Source organism: Pleurodeles waltl, chromosome 4_2, assembly GCF_031143425.1.
Source record: "Pleurodeles waltl isolate 20211129_DDA chromosome 4_2, aPleWal1.hap1.20221129, whole genome shotgun sequence".
Classification (NCBI taxonomy): domain Eukaryota; kingdom Metazoa; phylum Chordata; class Amphibia; order Caudata; family Salamandridae; genus Pleurodeles; species Pleurodeles waltl.
Genome location: NC_090443.1, coordinates 1,044,905,044 through 1,044,925,824, shown reverse-complemented (window position 1 = coordinate 1,044,925,824; position 20,781 = coordinate 1,044,905,044). Strand labels below are relative to the sequence as shown.

The 20,781-nt window shown below is 45.4% G+C and overlaps 1 protein-coding gene across 1 annotated transcript in view; it reads right to left on the bottom strand.

Moving 5' to 3' along the window:
- MRPL16 (mitochondrial ribosomal protein L16) overlaps positions 1-20,413 on the bottom strand; it is a 37,618-nt gene extending 17,205 nt beyond the window's left edge. The window contains exons 1-3 of the mRNA XM_069233025.1: positions 20,223-20,413; positions 9,175-9,246; positions 6,586-6,734 (exon numbers count right to left, since the gene is read on the bottom strand). Of these exons, the coding sequence (XP_069089126.1) occupies positions 6,586-6,734; positions 9,175-9,246; positions 20,223-20,286 (285 nt within the window). The 5' untranslated portion in view covers positions 20,287-20,413. The remainder of the gene's footprint in view (positions 1-6,585; positions 6,735-9,174; positions 9,247-20,222) is intronic.
- Between the last annotated feature and the right edge of the window lie 368 nt (positions 20,414-20,781).

Sequence of the window (20,781 nt, the reverse complement as noted above, 5' to 3'; positions counted from 1 at the left end):
TTGGAACTAGGAGTGGTTGAGCACTCTGACAGTCCATGGGCTTCTCCTGTGGTACTGGTACCAAAACCCAATTCTAAAGATGGAAAGAAGGAAATGAGGTTTTGTGTAGACTATAGAGGTCTCAACTTGGTAACCAAAACTGATGCTCACCCTATACCCAGGGCAGATGAGCTCATAGATACACTGGCATCTGCCAAGTATCTAAGCACTTTTGATTTGACTGCAGGGTATTGGCAGATCAAATTGTCAGAAGATGCTAAACCTAAGACTGCATTTTCTACCATTGGAGGACATTACCAGTTTACTGTAATGCCTTTTGGTTTGAAAAATGCACCTGCCACTTTTCAGAGGTTGGTGAACACAGTCCTGCAAGGGCTGGAAGCTTTCAGTGCAGCATATTTGGACGATATAGCTGTCTTTAGCTCCAGCTGGGATGATCACCTGGTCCACCTATGGAAAGTTTTGGAGGCTCTGCAAAAGGCAGGCCTCACTATCAAGGCTTCAAAGTGCCAGATAGGGCAGGGTAAGGTGGTTTATCTGGGACACCTTGTTGGTGGGGAACAGATTGCACCACTTCAGGGGAAAATCCAAACTATTATTGATTGGGTTCCCCCTACCCCTCAGACTCAGGTGAGAGCCTTCCTAGGCCTCACTGGGTATTACAGGAGGTTCATTAAGAACTATGGCTCCATTGCAGCCCCTCTTAATGACCTCACATCCAAGAAAATGCCTAAAAAGGTATTATGGACAGCAAGCTGTCAGAAAGCTTTTGAGGAGCTGAAGCAGGCCATGTGCTCTGCACCTGTCCTGAAAAGCTCTTGTTACTCTAAAAAATTCTATGTCCAAACTGATGCATCTGAATTAGGAGTAGGGGCAGTCCTATCACAACTTAATTCTGAGGGCCAGGATCAACCTGTTGCTTTTATTAGTAGGAGGTTGACCCCTAGAGAAAAGCGTTGGTCTGCCATTGAGAGGGAGGCCTTTGCTGTGGTCTGGGCTCTGAAGAAGTTGAGGCCATACCTATTTGGCACTCACTTCATTGTTCAGACAGACCACAAACCTCTACTTTGGCTAAAACAAATGAAAGGTGAAAATCCTAAATTGTTGAGGTGGTCCATATCCCTACAGGGAATGGACTATACAGTGGAACATAGACCTGGGAGTAGCCACTCCAATGCAGATGGACTCTCCAGATATTTCCACTTAGACAATGAAGACTCATCAGGTAATGGCTAGTCTTATTGTCCTTCGTTTGGGGGGGGGGGGTTGTGTAGGAAAGTACCATCTTGCCTGGCATGTTACCCCCATTTTTCAATGTATATATGTTGTTTTAGTTGTATGTGTCACTGGGACCCTGGTAACCCAGGGCCCCAGTGCTCATAAGTGTGCCTGAATGTGTTACCTGTGTAGTGACTAACTGTCTCACTGAGGCTCTGCTAATCAGAACCTCAGTGGTTAAGCTCTCTCATTTCTTTCCAAATTGTCACTGACAGGCTAGTGACCATTTTTACCAATTTACATTGGCTTACTGGAACACCCTTATAATTCCCTAGTATATGGTACTGAGGTACCCAGGGTATTGGGGTTCCAGGAGATCCCTATGGGCTGCAGCATTTCTTTTGCCACCCATAGGGAGCTCTGACAATTCTTACACAGGCCTGCCACTGCAGCCTGAGTGAAATAACGTCCACGTTATTTCACAGCCATTTTACACTGCACTTAAGTAACTTATAAGTCACCTATATGTCTAACCTTTACCTGGTAAAGGTTAGGTGCAAAGTTACTTAGTGTGAGGGCACCCTGGCACTAGCCAAGGTGCCCCCACATTGTTCAGAGCCAATTCACTGAACTTTGTGAGTGCGGGGACACCATTACACGCGTGCACTACATATAGGTCACTACCTATATGTAGCTTCACCATGGTAACTCCGAATATGGCCATGTAACATGTCTATGATCATGGAATTGCCCCCTCTATGCCATCCTGGCATTATTGGTACAATTCCATGATCCCAGTGGTCTGTAGCACAGACCCTGGTACTGCCAGACTGCCCTTCCTGGGGTTTCACTGCAGCTGCTGCTGCTGCCAACCCCTCAGACAGGCAGCTGCCCTCCTGGGGTCCAGCCAGGCCTGGCCCAGGATGGCAGAACAAAGAACTTCCTCTGAGAGAGGGTGTGACACCCTCTCCCTTTGGAAAATGGTGTGAAGGCAGGGGAGGAGTAGCCTCCCCCAGCCTCTGGAAATGCTTTGTTGGGCACAGATGTGCCCAATTCTGCATAAGCCAGTCTACACCGGTTCAGGGACCCCTTAGCCCCTGCTCTGGCGCGAAACTGGACAAAGGAAAGGGGAGTGACCACTCCCCTGACCTGCACCTCCCCTGGGAGGTGTCCAGAGCTCCTCCAGTGTACTCCAGACCTCTGCCATCTTGGAAACAGAGGTGCTGCTGGCACACTGGACTGCTCTGAGTGGCCAGTGCCACCAGGTGACGTCAGAGACTCCTGCTGATAGGCTCCTTCAGGTGTTAGTAGCCTTTCCTCTCTCCTAGGTAGCCAAACCCTCTTTTCTGGCTATTTAGGGTCTCTGTCTCTGGGGAAACTTTAGATAACGAATGCATGAGCTCAACCGAGTTCCTCTGCATCTCTCTCTTCACCTTCTGATAAGGAATCGACCGCTGACCGCGCTGGAAGCCTGCAAACCTGCAACATAGTAGCAAAGACGACTACTGCAACTCTGTAACGCTGATCCTGCCGCCTTCTCGACTGTTTTCCTGCTTGTGCATGCTGTGGGGGTAGTCTGCCTCCTCTCTGCACCAGAAGCTCCGAAGAAATCTCCCGTGGGTCGACGGAATCTTCCCCCTGCAACCGCAGGCACCAAAAAGCTGCATTACCGGTCCCTTGGGTCTCCTCTCAGCACGACGAGCGAGGTCCCTCGAATCCAGCGACGCTGTCCAAGTGACCCACACAGTCCAGTGACTCTTCAGCCCAAGTTTGGTGGAGGTAAGTCCTTGCCTCACCTCGCTGGGCTGCATTGCTGGGAACCGCGACTTTGCAGCTGCTCCGGCCCCTGTGCACTTCCGGCGGAAATCCTTTGTGCACAGCCAAGCCTGGGTCCACGGCACTCTAACCTGCATTGCACGACTTTCTAAGTTGGTCTCCGGCGACGTGGGACTCCTTTGTGCAACTTCGGCGAGCACCGTTTCACGCATCCTCGTAGTGCCTGTTTCTGGCACTTCTCCGGGTGCTACCTGCTTCAGTGAGGGCTCTTTGTCTTGCTCGACGTCCCCTCTCTCTGCAGGTCCAATTTGCGACCTCCTGGTCCCTCCTGGGCCCCAGCAGCGTCCAAAAACGCCAAACGCACGATTTGCGTGTAGCAAGGCTTGTTGGCGTCCTTCCGGCGGGAAAACACTTCTGCACGACTCTCCAAGGCGAGAGAGATCCGTCCACCAAAGGGGAAGTCTCTAGCCCTTTTCGTTCCTGCAGAAACCTCAGCTTCTTCTGTCCAGTCGAAGCTTCTTTGCACCCGCAGCTGGCATTTCCTGGGCATCTGCCCATCTCCGACTTGCTTGTGACTTTTGGACTTGGTCCCCTTGTTCCACAGGTACCCTAGATTGGAAATCCACAGTTGTTGCATTGCTGGTTTGTGTCTTTCCTGCATTATTCCTCTAACACGACTATTTTGTCCTTAGGGGAACTTTGGTGCACTTTGCACTCACTTTTCAGGGTCTTGGGGAGGGTTATTTTTCTAACTCTCACTATTTTCTAATAGTCCCAGCGACCCTCTACAAGGTCACATAGGTTTGGGGTCCATTCGTGGTTCGCATTCCACTTTTGGAGTATATGGTTTGTGTTGCCCCTATCCCTATGTTTCCCCATTGCATCCTATTGTAACTATACATTGTTTGCACTGTTTTCTAAGACTATACTGCATATTTTTGCTATTGTGTATATATATCTTGTGTATATTTCCTATCCTCTCACTGAGGGTACACTCTAAGATACTTTGGCATATTGTCATAAAAATAAAGTACCTTTATTTTTAGTATAACTGTGTATTGTGTTTTCTTATGATATTGTGCATATGATACTAAGTGGTACTGTAGTAGCTTCACACGTCTCCTAGTTCAGCCTAAGCTGCTCTGCTAAGCTACCATTATCTATCAGCCTAAGCTGCTAGACACCCTATACACTAATAAGGGATAACTGGGCCTGGTGCAAGGTGCAAGTACCCCTTGGTACTCACTACAAGCCAGTCCAGCCTCCTACACCTATGCCATAACTCCATGAGACTCCTGTAGTTTCTGCTTTCCTCAGCCAACTAGCCGCATTCAAATTCAACTAAAAAAACCTTAGGTGCTCATTATGACATTGGCGGCAAATTCCGCCTACCGCCACGGCCGCCAACATACCATCGCCATGGCTACCAGGTGCCCACCCGCATTATGACCCTCGACGGAATTCCGCCACAAGGCTGGCGGAATACTGTCAACGGTCATGGCGGCGGATGGCGGCGTGCTGTCAGCAGCAGCGCCACAGCAGCAAAACACCGCCTACCCTATCATGAGCAATGAAACGGCCTGGCAGTGTTTTGCTGGCGGATGCTACTGCTGACAGCAGCGCTGCGTCCCGTCTCCTGCCGGAGGACCCCCTGCAAGCAGGTAAGTCGTGTTCTCTAACAGGAGAGGGGGGTGGGGAGAGGGAGTGTGCATGTGTGAGGGTGTGATGTGTGTGTCTGTTTTTCTATGCGTGCATGCGGGTGTGAGTCGCATTGAATGCGTGACTAAATGTGACTGTACGAGTATGTTGTGAATGCGTGTATGCGACAATGTATGTTGGGTATGAGTGCATGCGTGGGTGGATGTGGGTATGCGTGTGTATGATTGTGTATGTGTGCACGTGTGGGTGTGTAAATGTGGGGGGGGGGGTGCAGGAGAGGGACGGGGAGGGCGAGACCCCTATCAGTGCCAGGGAAGGAATTCCCTGGCTCTGATAGTGCCTACCGCCATGGTTTTCGTGGCGGTACACTTGCCACGTAAACCATGGCTGTAGGTAGGGGTCATAACCCTGAGGGTGGGATTGTGACGGCTGCCAGGCTGGAGACCGAAGTCTCCAGCCCAGTTGCTGTTACCACCCTGGCAGCCGGAGTGGTACATTGACGGTTTGGCTTGAGCCAAACCGCCAATGTCATAATTTGGGAAAAGGTACCGCCAGCCTGTTGGCAGTACCTTTCCCCAAATCACCGCCGACCGCCAATGTCATAATGAGGGCCTAAGTGTCTAAATGAAAAGCAACCTCAGGCCATCAAGCCCACATCATCACCAAATAGTCAAATTTCTACCTTGAACTGCTCAGAAACACTCTTTTTTCCAGCCCACACGAGCTTCACTCTTTAGTCATGGGCATGCTAATAAACACTAAATGGAATTAAACCTAATGTGAACCTTGGGCTGATAGGATAGCAAAAATTCAGAACCCAAAGGCAAAGCGCGTCAACAGGCTGAGGGAAAGAGACCACGGAGGTCTGACTTATGAGGGACAGCATAATATTAAATATTATCTGCCAGAGACCTACAGCCACCTCCTGTAAAGAAAGGTTGTTCAGCTACCCACAAGAAACTATTTCCTCCACCAAACTGCCATTGCTGCACTTACCCCCCCCATACATATAGAAGGTGGAAACAGACTCCCCTTCTTCTATGTAGACAATGCCAATGCTCTTACAGCATTCTTGAAAAAGGAAAAACTCTTCCATAAGGGCTGGTGCCCCTCGCTCACTCTCATTCAACACTCCCAAACCCTTACTGGTAAACCAGTCTGTCTCCAGGAACCACTGGTGTTCATGGACTTGAGTTCTATCTGGTTGTCATGCATCAGTACCTCAGAGAAAACAGGACTTGCAGCAATTGTTGCATAAGAAGCAGAAACATATCACTTAAATAAAACAAGTGAAATAATAGTGCACTCCTCTCCACCAACCCCTTGATCTGAGTGCTTCAGTGCAAGTCCTTGTGCTTCTTGTATGAGGTAGGATGAGAGTTTTCAACTCACTACCTGATTGTGGAGTTTTTATCTCCTGCCCCCCACACTAAGTCCCTGAGAACCTTTGACTGCTCACCCTCTCTACCCTAAGAGTTGTACGTGGAAAGGGTATACCTGGCCCAGTCTGCAGAGTCATGGCACGACCCGTCCAAAGACACCAGCAGCAAACAACCTCAATCACTATGGTTGGGGCCCACCTGCCCCTCTCTGCCCCGTGACCACATCCAACAGGGAAGGACAATACAATTAATAAAATGCATTGCTGTCAAATACAGATGATGGCTGGTAAACGGGAACAGTTTTTGTTGTTAAACACACCAATTGGTTTGTACATTTTTTCTCCTTTTTGATCTTTACCTCTTTTTTTTGTTTTGTGTGCTTTATAAGATTCCCTCTGCATTTTACACGAAATATGAGCTACAGATCCTCTGCCTCCTCCTTCTTCGTCTTTGTGACTTACTGGCCCTAAATGGTTGGTCTGAGCCCAGATTTCCACTCACTATGCCTTACCGTAGCTTGATAAAGGGCCAAGCCCTGTATTTCACTCACCACTATTCCATACTGCCCCTCAGTGAAGGCTTCAACCTTGTCATAAGGGCCCCGGATATCGTTCAGATTTTTCTTCTCTTTCACCACTTTCTGTACATTCGGAGCCTTATCCAGGAATTTTAGTTTCTGGCGCTCTGGGATTGTGATTCCTGCGAGTTGGAGAGAAGAAAAAAGACTGACACTTCAGACGTTATTCTCGAAACTACAGTCCTTTCATTTCCATTTCCAAATGGGTGCCAGCACTAAATGCGTCTGTGAGGTGATGTACAGATACAGAGGCTAACGGGACAAGCCTGCAGCGCCTCGAATCTCTGCTGCTATCACATCAAGCACTTAGGAAATGAGAGAGTAGCGAGAATGCTGAAAGTTCATGTACAGAACACTACATTCAGAACCAGCCTAGAGGATGCTTTATTCAGACCCAGCCTAGAAGATGCTTTATTCAGAACCAGGCTAGAGGATGCTTTATTCAGAAACAGCCTAGACGATGCTTTATTCAGAAACAGCCTAGAGGATGCTTTATTCAGAAACAGCCTAGACGATGCTTTATTCAGAAACAGCCTAGAGGATGCTTTATTCAGAAACAGCCTAGAGGATGCTTTATTCAGAAACAGCCTAGACGATGCTTTATTCAGAAACAGCCTAGAGGATGCTTTATTCAGAAACAGCCTAGACGATGCTTTATTCAGAAACAGCCTAGACGATGCTTTATTCAGAAACAGCCTAGAGGATGCTTTATTCAGACCCAGCCTAGAGGATGCTTTATTCAGAAACAGCCTAGAGGATGCTTTATTCAGACCCAGCCTAGAGGATGCTTTATTCAGAAACAGCCTAGAGGATGCTTTATTCAGACCCAGCCTAGACGATGCTTTATTCAGAAACAGCCTAGACGATGCTTTATTCTGACCCAGCCTGGAGGATGATTAATTCAGACCCAGCCTAGCGGATGCTTTATTCAGACCCAGCCTAGACGATGCTTTATTCAGACCCAGCCTAGACGATGCTTTATTCAGACCCAGCCTAGACGATGCTTTATTCAGACCCAGCCTAGACGATGCTTTATTCAGACCCAGCCTAGACGATGCTTTATTCAGACCCAGCCTAGACGATGCTTTATTCAGACCCAGCCTAGACGATGCTTTATTCAGACCCAGCCTAGACGATGCTTTATTCAGACCCAGCCTGGACGATGCTTTATTCAGACCCAGCCTGGACGATGCTTTATTCAGACCCAGCCTGGACGATGCTTTATTCAGACCCAGCCTGGAGGATGCTTTATTCAGACCCAGCCTGGAGGATGCTTTATTCAGACCCAGCCTAGAGGATGCTTTATTCAGACCCAGCCTAGAGGATGCTTTATTCAGACCCAGCCTAGAGGATGCTTTATTCAGACCCAGCCTAGAGGATGCTTTATTCAGACCCAGCCTAGAGGATGCTTTATTCAGACCCAGCCTAGAGGATGCTTTATTCAGACCCAGCCTAGAGGATGCTTTATTCAGACCCAGCCTAGACGATGCTTTATTCAGACCCAGCCTAGAGGATGCTTTATTCAGACCCAGCCTAGACGATGCTTTACTCAGACCCAGCCTAGACGATGATGTGGTGGCTAGAAACGGAGAGTGCATGAGGGGTGTGGGTGGGAGAGCAACACGTTTGCTCATGTCCTCAAAAATTACACTACAAGGCACCATAAGGCTTCTTATCTCCACTTTTGAAAGGAACCATGACAACGCACAGAGGAGAAAGGGATGCTGCAATAGATGGCGGGGGCAACAAATAACGATCAGACAAAACGGAATTATGTGCTGGATCAAGTACTGGGTGGCAGAATCTGAGAAGGTACTAGTACTGAGTGACCGAGGAGTTCTTTCCGTTTCTCAAAGTTCCCGTTATCAAACTGGATAGCCCAGGGAAACTGCATGTCTGGAGGACTGGTGGATGGCATCTAAGAATGATAAACGTCTCTCAGCCTTCGCATGCCCACCCAAGCCACTGCAGGTTGACATCTGTGACACCACCTCTGAAGGATCTCTCTGCTACTAGGCAGGAAGGTGGGGAAAGGAAATGTGGGAGGTGTATATCATGCCACCTCACCCATGGTTGCTTTGTTTCAGGAGCTGAAATGCCACAAGTGAAAAAGAGTATGCTGTACGTGCACAGCAGGTAAATATACAACTGGGTCAAAAAAGGAAGAGAGACTGTTAAAAGTTTAAAGCAACCAGTTGCTGGTTTCTGGTAGGAAAAAAAGGACAGTGTTTGTCGAACTCTTTTCAGATATGGATGCTATGATACAGGGAATATGAATTCAATTCTAAAGGATACACTATGTTACATCTGCAGAAGGATGAGTTAAAGCCTGAGCATTTGCCCATGTCCTCAGGTCTGAATGTTTTGATTGAGGGTACACAAAACCCTTCTTCTCTTGTAAGGAAGATGGAGAACGAACAGTGTGTGTGGTCGATCTCATTTGTTTGCAGTCCCCACTGTTGCTTTTCATGTGCTGCAACATTGTTTGCAAGGACAGTCAATACTATCCAAGCAAGAGGCCGAAAAAAAAACCACAGACCCAACTTCCGAATGACATCTCACCGCTGTAATCTGCAGGGATCTGGAAAGTCTTCAGCCCTGCTGCCAGAATTTGTGTCCCACCTACACGCACACCTGGGAAACAAAAGAGAACAAGAGCAAAATATGAAATTATTTAAGAATCAGTATTTAGGGATTTAGAAACAAAAAAAACTATGTAAAATGAAGTAAACCCCTTAAGCTTCATTATGTTGTGAAACAGCTTATGGGGCCGGTGCTACAGTCCTGCTGGATGGAGAGGTAGGGTAGAGAGGGGCCACAGGCAATAACCAGGTCTGAACAGTCAGAAACTAAGCTCAACCAGTGATTTATTTGAGAATTATTACATCCATAAAGTTTACTTCCAACATGAAAAATAACTTACATTACACAAAAAATAATATATAAACAATATCTAACACATTTTCATTCACCCAATGTAAAAAAAACTAATCACCTGGATAATTAACTTATGGAAATAATATAGCAAGCTCAATATTAAGGTTGACTGGAAAAAATATGTCTGCACTGATGCACAAACATTCTGACTTTACCAATAATACATTATCTTACAATGGCAGGAAGTGCGCTACGGGGGACAATTTGTGCCCCACGTGTAATAACCCGTACTACTCCCCTCTCGAGATTTCCCTTATTTAATTAGCAAAGACATACTAATTGCAGCATAGCTAATCCCTGGGTAATGTTCACCAAAAACAACCTATCTTATGAGCCTTTTATTTATTCCATATAATGTTTCTCTTTAGCTACATCACCCAGTATTCTGTCTCATTACCTTGGGCTTTATACAGCAGATAACATTCAGATCTCAGCCCTTTTAGATCACACAACCATCCTATTAATTTGGATCAACAGGACCTGGAGCCCACTCCTTGGAGCCATAACACTGCTGATACCAATGCACTCTTGAGATGAGAGCAAAAAATGGACCTTGTGGCAGTCACATCAAAAATGTCAACTATCAACCTTCCGGAATAGAACAACCCTTAAGCATTGAGAGTGTCCACTTCAGCAAAGTAAAAACACTGAAAACGCACTCCCATCCTTTGGATCCAAAAAAACTAACATGAGAAAATAAACAGCCAACCATAAAGGGTTCCCCTACTCAACGTCAAGGCCATGAAAACAGAGTAGTGAAGGAATCAGAAGCCATGAAATAAATACTCAAAACTGCCAGTGGGTTCCTAACATGGTGACCTGACCAACTTCCTCCAACATAACGTTTTTATAAAAGCTGTGCTCTTGTATGGAACAACCCAGCACTTCTCCCAGTATGCTTAAAAAGGCTATAGTGGCTCTACTTCTGAATAAATCAGCAGCAACCCAGAGACCTTAACCAATTATGTGATTTCAAATAACTGCTATGTACGTACACTCCAAAGTGAAATTAAAAGATGAGCAATGGAACCTGTAGAACACTCCACAGTCCACTACAAAAATTCAAGGATTAAGGCGTAGAAGAATAAAAACCATGGTACCCAGTATCAGAGAAGGCTCTCCTCATCAGTGTCAGGCAGCACTCACTCTATTGGGAGTTTTCTGCACCATAGGACAAGAGAAAAGACTAGAACCTCAGGCACAGCACTTGGCAGGATCCGTTCATTCTTCTAAAATCCTGCTCATTTGTCTTAAGACAGGGTCCACCAAGTGCAAAAACTGAGAAGGCTCCCATATAATACCACAGTCTAACACTGTCACCATTAGTTCACTGTATACATATGTTTAGAGTTGATTGAACCTCGGTGCTCTATTCTCAATGGCCTAGAGAACTCTGGGGCAAAGAGACAGTTGTTGTAATATGTACTGCCTGTTGTCCTTGAACCGAGGAAACTACATACTACTGTGAGCCCAGTGAATTGAAAAGTAGCTCTTATAAGGTTTGGATTCCAATGAGTAGTGAGGCTCAAGCAATATTGCTTTCTCTTCTAGGTTGTGTAGATTTAGAAACTCAGATACAATTAACTCATGATTCATAAATAAGAATGTAAATGTGTTGCTCAATTTAGTCTGTGGCTTTACAAAATATTAGGAGTTTTAATCACTTAAAGGTCACTAGTCAAGTAAAAGAATGGTAAGAACAATATGATGCCCTACTGTTCCAGCTTATACTCTGCGTACAATTTAAGGGAGTGGGAACTCCAGCACGCTCCAGTTACCAAACGTGGTTAGGTGCAATCCTGAATTACAAGCCTCCCGAGTGCCTACAATTCACGAGAACACGTGCTGCATTGCGACAATGGAATTCCATTAACTTTAGTTAACTGTCTACAAGTGAGCACTTCTATACTGTTTGCTGCTGTAGAAGGCAAGTATGATTGTTATGGTATTCTTCAATTTGCTTTTTTTTCAGTACTGAATGTGTTCATGTACTGTTACTGCCTATAGTGGCAAATATTCTTGCAATGTATATTTTCCTAGGAGGACTTTTACTATCACTGTAAAACTGTACAGCGAATAAAGCTACTGGAACACTTGTTTTTCCTTTTGAAGTTTAACACCATCGATAAACTCATGCACTTGGACTAATCCCCCTTTGAAATTTTACATCATTGGTACATTTATATTCTTGGAGCATATTTCCTCATTATACTTACGTTCATTGGTAATTGTCCGTTATTATAGGTCTCCTTTTGTGATATATTTACACTCATGAGTTATTTTTCGTTCTTAAAGATCTACTTGCACAATACATTTATGATCATGGGTTATTTTCCCCTCTTTAAACATTTACTTTCATGACATTTTACACCCATGGTCTCTAACTGCAGCAGCTCAATGGTTTCACGGTGCATTATATGAAGGACGTATTAATGTAAAGGCGAAGAGCAATGAAACAGGGAACACCGCAGCGTAGAGAAAAAAGTAGAGAGGGGCTGGGAGATCAACTTCCTGAATAAACATCACAAGTTGCAGCCAAGAAAGAGCAAACAACAACAATATCTGAGATCAAGTAGAGAGTACTGTGCAGCTGCTTACAGTTACTCTTGGGATGAAAATTACTATAGCTGAAATGTGCAGCGCTTAGCAGCTACATAAATATACACTGATAAATACAATTAAAAAAATGCAAGATGCGTCTGGCATTGTAGTGCCTCTTTTTCGAATAAGTGCTTTGTGGGTCTAATTGATCAGTCCCAAAAGTTCTGCAAGTATATTGATGCAAACGTTGTGCAAGTATATTGCTGCAAACGTTGTGCAAGTATATTGCTGCAAACGTTGTGCAAGTATATTGCTGCAAACGTTGTGCTAGTATATTGCTGCAAACGTTGTGCAAGTATATTGATGCAAACGTTGTGCATGTATATTGCTGCAAACGTTGTGCATGTATATTGATGCAAACGTTGTGCATGTATATTGATGCAAACGTTGTGCATGTATATTGATGCAAACGTTGTGCATGTATATTGATGCAAACGTTGTGCAAGTATATTGCTGCAAACGTTGTGCAAGTATATTGCTGCAAACGTTGTGCAAGTATATTGCTGCAAACGTTGTGCATGTATATTGCTGCAAACGTTGTGCATGTATATTGCTGCAAACGTTGTGCAAGTATATTGATGCAAACGTTGTGCATGTATATTGCTGCAAACGTTGTGCATGTATATTGATGCAAACGTTGTGCAAGTATATTGCTGCAAACGTTGTGCAAGTATATTGCTGCAAACGTTGTGCAAGTATATTGCTGCAAACGTTGTGCAAGTATATTGCTGCAAACGTTGTGCATGTATATTGCTGCAAACGTTGTGCATGTATATTGCTGCAAACGTTGTGCATGTATATTGATGCAAACGTTGTGCATGTATATTGCTGCAAACGTTGTGCATGTATATTGATGCAAACGTTGTGCAAGTATATTGATGCAAACGTTGTGCATGTATATTGCTGCAAACGTTGTGCAAGTATATTGATGCAAACGTTGTGCAAATATATTGATGCAAACGTTGTGCAAGTATATTGATGCAAACGTTGTGCAAGTATATTGATGCAAACGTTGTGCAAGTATATTGATGTACTCTTGAATGCAGGATCAACAACGTAGCTATGCCTGGTTCCCCCAGATGACTATTTGGCAAAGAGCTGCAGTCAAGTGCGTGATTCGGGCAGAGGTGTTGGCACCAGCTGGCATGCTTGGCGACTACTGACATCAAACTGGAGAGCTTACGGCTTCAGAAAACAAAAGCCAACAACCGGAAGATAAATGTTAAGACAGCCAACAACAAGGTGAGATTCAGAATAGCTGGCTGGGAGAGGAAGCCTTCATTTTTAGGTTGATAGTAATTGCCAGTCAGGAGTCCAAAGTAAGAAAGACCCGAAGGGTTATAGAGCCCACGATGAGTATGCTGGATGCAATGGTATGCTCCATGGACTCTTCTTGAACTATCCAACTAACTAACCAGGCAAGACGAATAGATGAGATCTCTGTATTTGGAGCAATGTGTTGTTGGCCTGGACAGCATTATGCCAAACTAGAATTTAAGGCAAAGGACGCTCTCTGTGAGGCTTAAAGCAGTAGAACTTTTGTTGTACTTGGGTTGGGCGCAGGGGAGTGTTCACTTCTTACTCAGGGTTAAGCAAAACTAGGCTTTCATTCTCAGTACTAGAATCTATACATCTCTAAAAGAGGGCGTGGCAATAGAGTCCTGTCCATGGTCCAATCTGTTCCTCTATCCTGGCACACACAGCACCAATGAAGTTTGAAAGCTGACTGATGTATCTGACAGGGCCAGCTCATTTTCATATATCCAAAGTTAGTGGTGACTGGTGCCAGGCAAGTAGACATTCAGGTGGCGTAACGCTTGAAAATTTAGAGGACCAATCAAATTCAAATCCATTTTATGGTTGAACAGTTCAGTCTCAAGATAAAAGGGCACAGGTTTCTGAATCTATGATGATGGCCAAAATCTCATAAGACCCGCTAAGGCTGAAAATTAATTTCAAGACAGGCACTGGTCAATCTGAGGCAGCCACACATATTCCAGAGCTTGCCACATTCTTGTTAGTACAAGTGAGAGGAAATGGTATCGCCTTTGGTCTCTTCTTTTGTGCTGATATTGCTTCCATGAAACCTTCAGTGTTGCTCAAACTTGCTTAAATCAATTGGGGGGAGCACAAAGAGACCATCTCCCCTTCACTAAAGAGTCTGTTCATTCAAACAAGACACACAACAACTTAACTACAATGGCCGATGCACAAAGATGGGGAGAAGCGAGTACTGCAGAAACATTCAGGGGGCTAAGAGGGGGCATCTACCATCGAAGACTACAGCTATATGAACTGCAGCTTGCATTCTTGGACTCATGTAAAGAACGGAGTCACCTCCTTACATCACGTACACCACAAACGCGCTACACACACCTCTCACACTCAAGAGGTTAATCAGGGAGTGGGTGGGGGTAATGGGACACTGTCAAACCATACTGCACAATTGGCAGAGCGCGCAGAATGCCTCATTAACCTGAGCTCCTCATAACTGATAATCACCTGCCACTTACCAGCAGATACGGTGGGGCCCGGATGAGCAGACAGTAGTTGAACATGTTATAAGGAAGTTGAATTTTGATGGAACCCCATCTACAGGAGAGTGGAGAAGCCTTCTTGGGGCAGGAAAACATGCAGGATCAGTCAGGAATAATTAAATCAGAAGCACGGGGTCACAAGGTTACCGTACCAGAACGTTTGACCATGCAGTCACCTACAATTCGCCATGTATGTGCATGCAACCTAGGCCCACTTCTGCTTGGTAAAGACAAAATGGGAAGAAGGCCAATATCAGAGCGTTTGCATCACCTCTATAGCTGGATGAAAGAAACATTTATATATCTCAATAGGATTCTGCTGTGAGTTCCATTTTCATTGTCCCCATAGATATCACAACAAAAAAATGTGAGGAGCCGCAATGTGTTAGACGTAATGACAAAGATATGAAACAATGCCTAACTTTCAGTTAAGTCCTACTGTTTTTCCAAATAGATCATGTCATTGTAAAGGGGCATTACTACAGTGCTACAAACTCTGTAGTTACAGACTACATACAGCACTAAACGAAAACAGGCATCAAGGCTGGATATCAACTTAAAGAAAAGTGACCATATAAAAACTACAGTAAAATAACCTTTTGGCTACCACCACAGATCCAGAATAAAAGTGTATGCACACAAACTTTCTGGAACATGGGACGTATAAGCAAAACCAGACTACCCACTATGTCCCATCCAAGAACCTCTAATCAATCACTTCCAGAGACGGCCACGAACCAAAGCAACGGCTGCAGGTAATGTTCACTTGTCCTCTTCGCTTAGTTGCTTCCCACAGCCAAGATGGCTGCCCAGACAGGCACCAAGAACGAGAGAGATGGGGAACTGGAGGTGGGAAGGAAAGAGTGGGAGTAGACGGCAGGGAGAAAGAGGGCAGAAGGGGGAGCAAGGTAGAGGGATAAAGGGGAGTAAAGAGAATAGGAGGAATGAGGAGAAGGAAAGAGCAAGGCAGGAAGAAGTAAAGGGGGAGGATGAGGAGGATTTGATTCCTGAACTTTGCCTGCAAAGGACTATAGAAGGTTTCTAGAGTTACAAGTCACTGTCTAAAAACAAAATCTATCTTATATTGTAGAAAATATAGAAGTAGAGACAATGGGAACATTTTCCTGGTTCTGTCAGGGACACCCACCACTGGCAATCTACATATTACTTTTAAGAATCCATGTTTGGCCCACTATACCTCCAGAACAAACTCAGAAGCATCACAACTGGAAGCCTACTGATTGCTGTTGTTGAGAAAATACCTGCTGACACCTGGAGAAAAACTTGAAAAATAGTTCCTCCCTCCAGTTCAAACTTTGTTTCTAATAACTTATTCTTAACAATTGGCAGTTGAGAGGTTTGCCTGTTGGGGGTCTTCCTACAATGGATGGATAGACAACAGAGGGCATTTTCTTCTCCACAATCTTCAAATGATAATTGAAAGACACTGTGACCAGATCGCTGGCCCTTCGATTAGACCTGATTAAACAAATTTCACGCATGTTTTGGTTTGCAGAACTAACTTAGTGCATAATAATGCCTAGAAGCCTGCAATTATTTGATGAGGTGCACAGATTTGCAAATTACATCATGAGAGATTAAGCGGAGGGAAGCAAGGAAGAGGAAGCTACATAACGTAGGACAAATATCACTCTCCTAATGGTTCAGTAATTCGACTTCATATCGACGACACATGATTGACATTCAAAAAGAACAAAAAAAAATTTTAATGAATCACAACCAAAATATATGCATATATGTACAATAATCACCAAAACCCAAAATATTTCTAAAATATAAATCAAACCCCCTTACAAAAGCAACCCTCACCAATCGACAAAGCAGATACCCAAATAAACAAAAAAAAGGACTATGTACAACTAACCACACACAAGACATACATATAAACAACACAAAGACACCGGACACACAAAAGATTTCAAACAGAAAAAATATCTCAATGTAGAATTTACACATCACATATCCTTATTCAAACACTATTCTCAATATCACATGGACACAACTTAAATATTAGGCTAGTATATAGTTAATTCCTGCTTGATCCCCAGCTATATACTCTGAAGAAGTCCATACAATCAAGGTTATTGCTGATATCTCAGCAGCAAATGCCGGTAATGTGCCTGAAAATTCTAACTGATGTATTTCAATCCGGTTTGTCCTTGAAACGGAATAAACGTCAAAAAGGTAATCCTCCATATATTCATGGGTCATCATCCTTGCCGACGTGCGTTTCAGTGGGCTTACACCTTCGGATTCAATCACCATTCTTCGCAGCCACCTTCATCAGGGCCTGTAGTAGTGTTTCCCATCCTGACTATTAAAATGTCCTCAAGCAAAATCAATGTGTTTGTTCCCGTGACTGTGCACTCGCCACAGGAAGGGAGCTTGGTAAGCCCCGATTATCTCTAATTATTTCGTCCTCCAATCTTTCCTGCCCTTGTCAGCCCCCCCCCCACCATGTGGAGGAAACCATTCTTCAGTTCAGGCATTTTTTATTTTTATATTATCCTCCACATACAGGACAGCCCCTCATTCAAGGGACATCCCATATGCTACTAGAATGTAGGCAGCATTCTAAAGCACATCACATGTCCGGAAAGCCACAGTAACAATACTATCAGTTTCCTTGCAATGTCAAAAAGAGGCCCTTACCACGATAGAACAGACGCTCAAAACTGAACAGTATGGAAAACAACACAATGCTACAATGTGATAAATAGCAACATGCAAAACACAGGTACTATAAAACAATCTAAATACCCCTCCCGCCACCCACCTCTTGTACCCAGGGCCAAAAAATTCCTGGGGACAATCCGGAGGCCCCCCGGGCACCAGGCATCCGGAAGAGTGGTTCCCAGAAGAACCAAACAGAGGAGGTGACAGGCAAATCAGCAGTTCACTCCCTGCCTGCTCTACTGTGGCAGACCACTACTTCCCCCTGGCCAGATTTCCCCCACAGCCCCTCTGGCTGGGTACATAACAGTCACAACCCCTCCGGCTATGACCAGAGACCACCCCACTGGGTGTCCCGGAATACACACGCCTCAGTCCCACCGGCTGACCGCTCCACTGTTACAGCCCCTCAGGCTGCAACCCTGGACAAGCCCTTGAGGTGTCCAGAAAACCACATTGCAGCGCCACCGGCTACACACATTCATAAAAACATGACACCTGCTTGCATCCCCAGAGCTGAGGAAAAAAACACCTGTATTAGCCCAGAAAGAAAGGGGTAAGGAATTGAGAAGTGAAGAGAGAAAGGAGCACACAACCACAGACTCCGACGCATGGTGGACGGCCACCAATGGAAAAGCAGGAGTAGCCGCCTGAACAGGGGTGGCACTACAGGCATGCCAGTGAAGGCAGAGTAGAAAAAGAGCCAGAAACAAAAAACAATGCCCACGGGGAGGAACATGAGAAAACTCAGAAGCAACTTCACCCCTTAACACTCCACTCCCCACTTATTGAGACACAGCCAAAGCATACAGGCAAAACAGGAGGGGACCAGGAAGTGACAGACTCACCACAGCACTGGCACCCTTTCCAGGGAGGGCCACGCCGAGCAAGGCAGGGAAACCCACAAGAGCCGGTGCCCCCCACCCCCCAAACAGCTCGGAGCAGGCAGGGGAGATCGTCAATCCAAACACCACATTCTGCACCAAGATGTCAAAGCCAACTCAGATGTAAATCAGATCCAGACAATTCCGGATACAAACCAAAGACCAGCCCGCTCTTTCTTACATAAAGTTTAATAAGAAATACGTGTACACGGAGACTGAGCAGCCTAAGTCCAGCTCGAACAGTCTAAAAGAGGAAGTAATACATGATCTTTTATACAATTAAACCGCAAGCATATTAATACATTTCATTGGTTCTTGATACCGACACATGATCAAATTTGCAATAGAGCACGTGATTTATCATTTATTCTTCATAACGCTCCATATAAGGGTTAAGATCATAGACAAGGAACTTGCACAATATGTCCTATGAATCTAATAGCGCGTGATACATCTATATTAAGAGAAATAGGAACAATAACAAGGAGAAATGTGATTCCACAGATGGACAAGGCGGTAACAAAACTACCCCAAGGAGGGACAAACGTAGAGTATTTACCAATAATCACAAAGGATTTTTGAAAGGCAAGTACATGAACGAGTGATAGTGATGGGCATGCAGTGGGCGTGGTTAAAACCCCACACAGATACCAACACGTCGGAAAAACAGATAATTACAAATGACAGATCTGTCATGTCAACTGCAAATTGCAGATGACACCTTGATTTCAGATTAAACACCCACAAATTTAGGCTCTCACCCACAGATGAGCTGATGCTATCCTGTCATTGTAATTGCGGCAAAGGCTAATTTTCTTCCATCACCTAACCATAGTGTGAGATTATTCCACCTGAACAAGTGCAGCAGAATGCAAGCGAAAAAATTTAACTATTATTCACTGTGAATTGCAGCATTACCCGTTACACACAAGCAGGGTGATAGGAAAGAGCCGTCACACCTGTACAACAGCCATTTCAACCCAGAAAATAATTTCTCTGACCTTATTGGCAATGGGAATGTAGTTTATGGGATCATATGGGAATTTTATTTTCATGGGTTCAAACCCAGGACAAAACCCATGGAATATGGCCTCTTGTGCAGCAAAACTCTCCTCGGAGCCCATAAAGCACTAAAGGGCATAACTGAAGGGAGGCCCAGCTTGAACCAGAGTTCATGAGAGCACTGGATTAAAATTGCTCGTCAATTCCACTTGGAAAGGAACAGCAACCCACATCTTTTCTCACATCATCCTTGTTTTTTTCTTGAAAAGTTGACAAGGGTATTACCAGGAATGCCATGCTCCAGTCTTGAGTTTTACTTTTACAAACTCTTCCAGGTGTATGAGTTCAACTGGCTGTACCAGGAATACAAATCCCAGAATGCATTAGATTATTGACTGGAGCCCTAGCCCCCGAGTGACATCATCTGGTCGCTTATAACCTCCAGCAGTAACCGGGCTCACAAGGGCAGGGATAGCACAAAGCGGTGCCCGTGCCACACGGCAGCCGCGGCAGGGGCGATGCCACAAGGTAGGCCCTGCCAAGTTTCTACCTCCATGTGTGACTCGCTGCTAAATTCCAGGTTTTCCCTTTCAGTTCTGAGGCTTGTTTTACTTAATCCATCCTCCAACAGGACTACAAGTCCCAGAAGTCAAAAGAAAAACCTGGACTGAAGCAAGACGTCACGCATGGGCCTGGAGACGTGGCAGCGTGATGATGCAATTGTGACGTCGTGTACGCAATCACGAGGCAGTTCGTGACGTCATGTACGCAATCACGAGGCAGTTCGTGACGTCATGTACGCAATCACGGGGCAGTTCGTAACGTCATCCGGTTTATGACGTCACTGGAGGTTAATATTAACACTCTTTTCCTACAACCACCCCGCCCAGGGAGCGTTCAAGGGCAGCCACCCCACTATGTGACACCCCACCTTCGCCCGCTCGAGTCCTCTAACCTGCAGAGGGCACCAGGAGGAGCAGGCGGCCCCCCAGCCCCACGCAGCCGGACAGCAGCGTCATGCTCCGTCACCGCGGGAGTCCCGGGGCCGGCACAGGGACGTACAGAAACCAGCGGCCACCGCCAAGAAGAAGGGCGCCCGAGCAACTCACACGGACGCCGCCATCTTTGCGGAAGCGGCCACAGTGCGCGAGGTTACCAGGGGCGTCTACTTCCGGAGAAGAAGGTCCGCCGGAAGCGTCGGTGCTCAGCAGAGCCGCAGTCAGCCGCCATCTTGGAGTGGGACCCGGCAGGAGCTAGGGCTTCCAACTTTCCAAGAGCGAAATGCTGCCTTTATTTGTCTTTTCAAGAGTCTGCAAAGGCCGGGCTGTGCTACTAAGTACGACTGAAAACCAAGACGTTTTTATTCATTTGGAAACTGACTTTTCTGCCTATGTTTACTTTGATTATTAGTCATGGCTCTTTAACGCATCTTTTGAACACTTTTATAAGTGCTTTCTATTTATTCGTGCTGCCTTTGAGCAATGCGCAGCATAGCTGCCAAGTTTCCCATGTCT